Consider the following 3,071-nt stretch of genomic DNA (forward strand, 5'->3'; position numbering starts at 1 on the left):
TCCTGTTGGAAATGTCATGGGATACCTTCCGTGCTGATCCATGGTCAAGCTAAATATAGAAATCCCACATCATAAAAATCCCTAGACAAGGACCGCACTTGTCACACTCTATTCCTGCTTAAAAGGTGAGAATCGTAGCCTAGAGTTAAAATGCTACCTTAATTTGGTAGTAAAAATGATATGCTGATGGGATTGTCAGGACCCAAAAGTGAATATTTTGAAGAGGGTACAAAGAAGCTGAGGCCATCTGGTTGTTGTTGCAGAGATGGCTCTTTGGGTGACGTTGGTCTCATCTACACCAAGCAGGATATTCCACTATGAAAGCAATATATAAAAGGCAGGAGCCACACTACTGCTTTACAGCTGTATTGAAGAGCACTGACAACTGTTGGGGCCCATTGACACATACCATATCCAGCTTTCATAGCACTATATCCTGCTTGGTGTGGCTCCTGCCTTTTATATACCACTTTCATAGTGGAATATCCTGCTTGGTGTAGATGAAGCCTATAATTAGAGCATCTTAGCCTCTGTAGTCTTCCACAAAGAATAAACAACTAAAGAGGCTTGGGTTCCCTCTTTCAGAAGGACTATCTGTCCTTAACTGAAAGCTGGAGAGCATCTCAGAAGCATCATTGCAGCTATAACCAAGTGACAAGTCCTTCCTTTTGGTTACCATTAGACGCTACCCGCCTCCATCTGTGTCAAGAGCTGCCACCCTGGACAGAGCATGTTCGTCCAGCCTGGGAAGCAAGCGTGCTGCTATGATTGCATTGAGTGCCCCCAAGGGAGAATTTCAACCCAGTTGGGTAAGTGGAAGAATCCAGAGTTAATTGACAAATAATCTAGAAGTTCTAAACTCAGGTTTAATGTAAGTCCTGGCAGTTTTGTCTATAAAAACGTTCATTCCTTTGCACAGAGAACAACCCAGGAAAGCATCCATCATGGATGTTGAAAAAAAGAGGAAGCTGCACAATATATTTGTGCGCTGCAATATGTAATCAGATGAAAGCTACAAGATACTTGTATTCTGGAGATACTGAGACTTTGCTTCTCACTTTCAGATGCAGATCAATGTGAGAAGTGCCCAGAAGATCAGTATCCAAACAAAAACAAGGACCAATGTCTTCCTAAAGAAATAATCTACCTATCTTATGAGGAGCCCTTGGGAGTAGTTCTAGCATCCTTAGCTCTTTTCCTTTCTGTGATCACAATTGTTGTGATCGGGAGCTTCATTCAGCACCACAATACACCCATCGTCAAAGCCAACAACTGGAGCATCACGTGTGCCCTGCTCTGCTCTCTGCTGCTCTGCTTCCTCTGCTCCTTCCTGTTCATTGGGTGGCCTGGGAAGGTGACCTGCCTGCTGAGGCAAACAGTCTTTGGCATAATCTTCTCCACTGCTGTTGCTTGTGTGTTGGCAAAGACCATCACTGTGGTTTTGGCCTTCATGGCCACAAAGCCAGGAAACAGGATGAGGAAATGGGTTGGGAAGAGACTGACAGTATCAGTCATCATTCTCTCATCTCTTATTCAAGCTGGCATCTGTGCTGTGTGGCTGGCAACTTCTCCCCCCTTCCCAGAGTTTGACATGCACTCCCAGGTTGCCATGACCATAGTTCAATGCAATGAAGGCTCAACCCTAATGTTTTACATTGTCCTTGGCTACATGGGTTTTTTGGCCATCATCAGCTTCACGCTGGCTTTCTTTGCCAGGAAGTTGCCTGATTCTTTTAATGAAGCCAAGCTGATCACTTTCAGCATGTTGGTCTTCTGCAGTGTTTGGGTGTCTTTTGTGCCCACCTACCTGAGCACCAAGGGGAAATACATGGTGGCCGTGGAGATCTTCTCCATCTTGGCCTCTAGTGCTGGGTTATTGGGTTGTATCTTCCTCCCCAAATGCTACATTATTATGCTGCAGCCTGAGCTGAATACCAGAGAACAGTTAGTAAGGAAGAAGAGTTAGAATTGAGAGGGGACATGGGGTCATCTTTAGGAATGGCAGTCTGTTAAAACTTGGTCAAGCTCAAATTGATGAATGCCAATAATCTGGTCCCAAATAGTTTGTCATTCTGTGGAATGGTAGTGTATTAAAACTTGGGCAACCTCATAAGGGTGAATGTGGCCTTTCAAATAGACTTGCCCTAAATCATGTAGGGCTTTATATGTCACAATCTGCCCTTTCAATTGGTGAGAAACAGACTGGTAGCCAGTGAAGCTGTTGAAGGATGAGTGACATGTTCCTCAGAAATGGTCCAGGTAATTGTCTTACAGCAACTTTCTTGAGTAGCCAATATTTCTGAACACTTTTTGAAGGCAGTCCTGCATTTGGTGCACTCTAATAATCAAGTCAGTTCCCCCCCACCCCAATAAGGCACGTGCCACTATGTGAGAGATGGCATCTCCAGGAATGGGCACACTGTTGCTCTAGCTTTAGCTGTGCAAATACACTCTTAGAAATACACTCTTAGCCACTGCTGAATCCTGGTCATCAGGAGTTTGGACTGAATTCAGAATTATTACTACTATTTAAAATAATTCTTGGTTGCCTTTCACTGCAGAAGCCCTCCCAATGTGGCTTGCAGCACATAAAACTATTAAGATATTAACAGCGATAAAAACAGAAACACAGTAAAAACAACAACCCAAATAGCAATACAAACCAGTGATAAAAACTACAATAACCACAAGAAATTACAACATGTGAACTCCACCTGAAGGAGGAGGAGTCTGGTAAACGCCTTGCTTTGTTTGACTAATTCAGCTTAGAAGAGAGCTCCAAGCATTCACAGTCCCTTCAGGAGTAAAGTTTAAAAAAACAAACAAACAAACAAAAAAAAACCGAATAAAGGTTTTGGGGATTGCACAGTGAATCTCTTTGTTGTCTCACATTTTGGTTGGAGGGCTTGGAATCATGACACTAAGGCCCTTTCTGCACCTAAGGGTTATCCCAGGAAAATGGAGGGATCATCCCTGCCTGCTCCAGGGATCCCCTGTGTGGCATTTGGATGCACAGGAATGATCCAGGGATGATCCTGGGATATAGGGCTGGTGTAGACATACCCTAAGTC

General features: G+C 43.9%; 1 protein-coding gene across 1 annotated transcript; it reads left to right on the forward strand.

Annotated features, from left to right (window-relative positions):
* The first annotated feature begins 730 nt into the window (after positions 1-730).
* On the forward strand, positions 731-1,966 carry LOC134405676 (vomeronasal type-2 receptor 26-like). Its single transcript, XM_063136921.1, has 2 exons — positions 731-809; positions 1,065-1,966. The coding sequence occupies exons 1-2, from the start codon at positions 731-733 to the stop codon at positions 1,964-1,966; spliced, it is 981 nt and encodes a 326-aa protein (XP_062992991.1).
* Positions 1,967-3,071: the final 1,105 nt, after the last annotated feature.

The sequence above is a fragment of the Elgaria multicarinata genome, chromosome 11 (genome assembly GCF_023053635.1).
Source record: "Elgaria multicarinata webbii isolate HBS135686 ecotype San Diego chromosome 11, rElgMul1.1.pri, whole genome shotgun sequence".
Taxonomy (NCBI): Eukaryota; Metazoa; Chordata; class Lepidosauria; order Squamata; family Anguidae; genus Elgaria; species Elgaria multicarinata.

Bases quoted from the DNA above. Each gene is read 5' to 3' on its own strand.
- LOC134405676 (XM_063136921.1), top strand. From the start codon at position 731: ATGTTCGTCCAGCCTGGGAAGCAAGCGTGCTGCTATGATTGCATTGAG. The intron at 810-1,064 runs GTAAGTGGAAGA...TCTCACTTTCAG, and splicing joins GAGAATTTCAACCCAGTTGG to ATGCAGATCAATGTGAGAAG.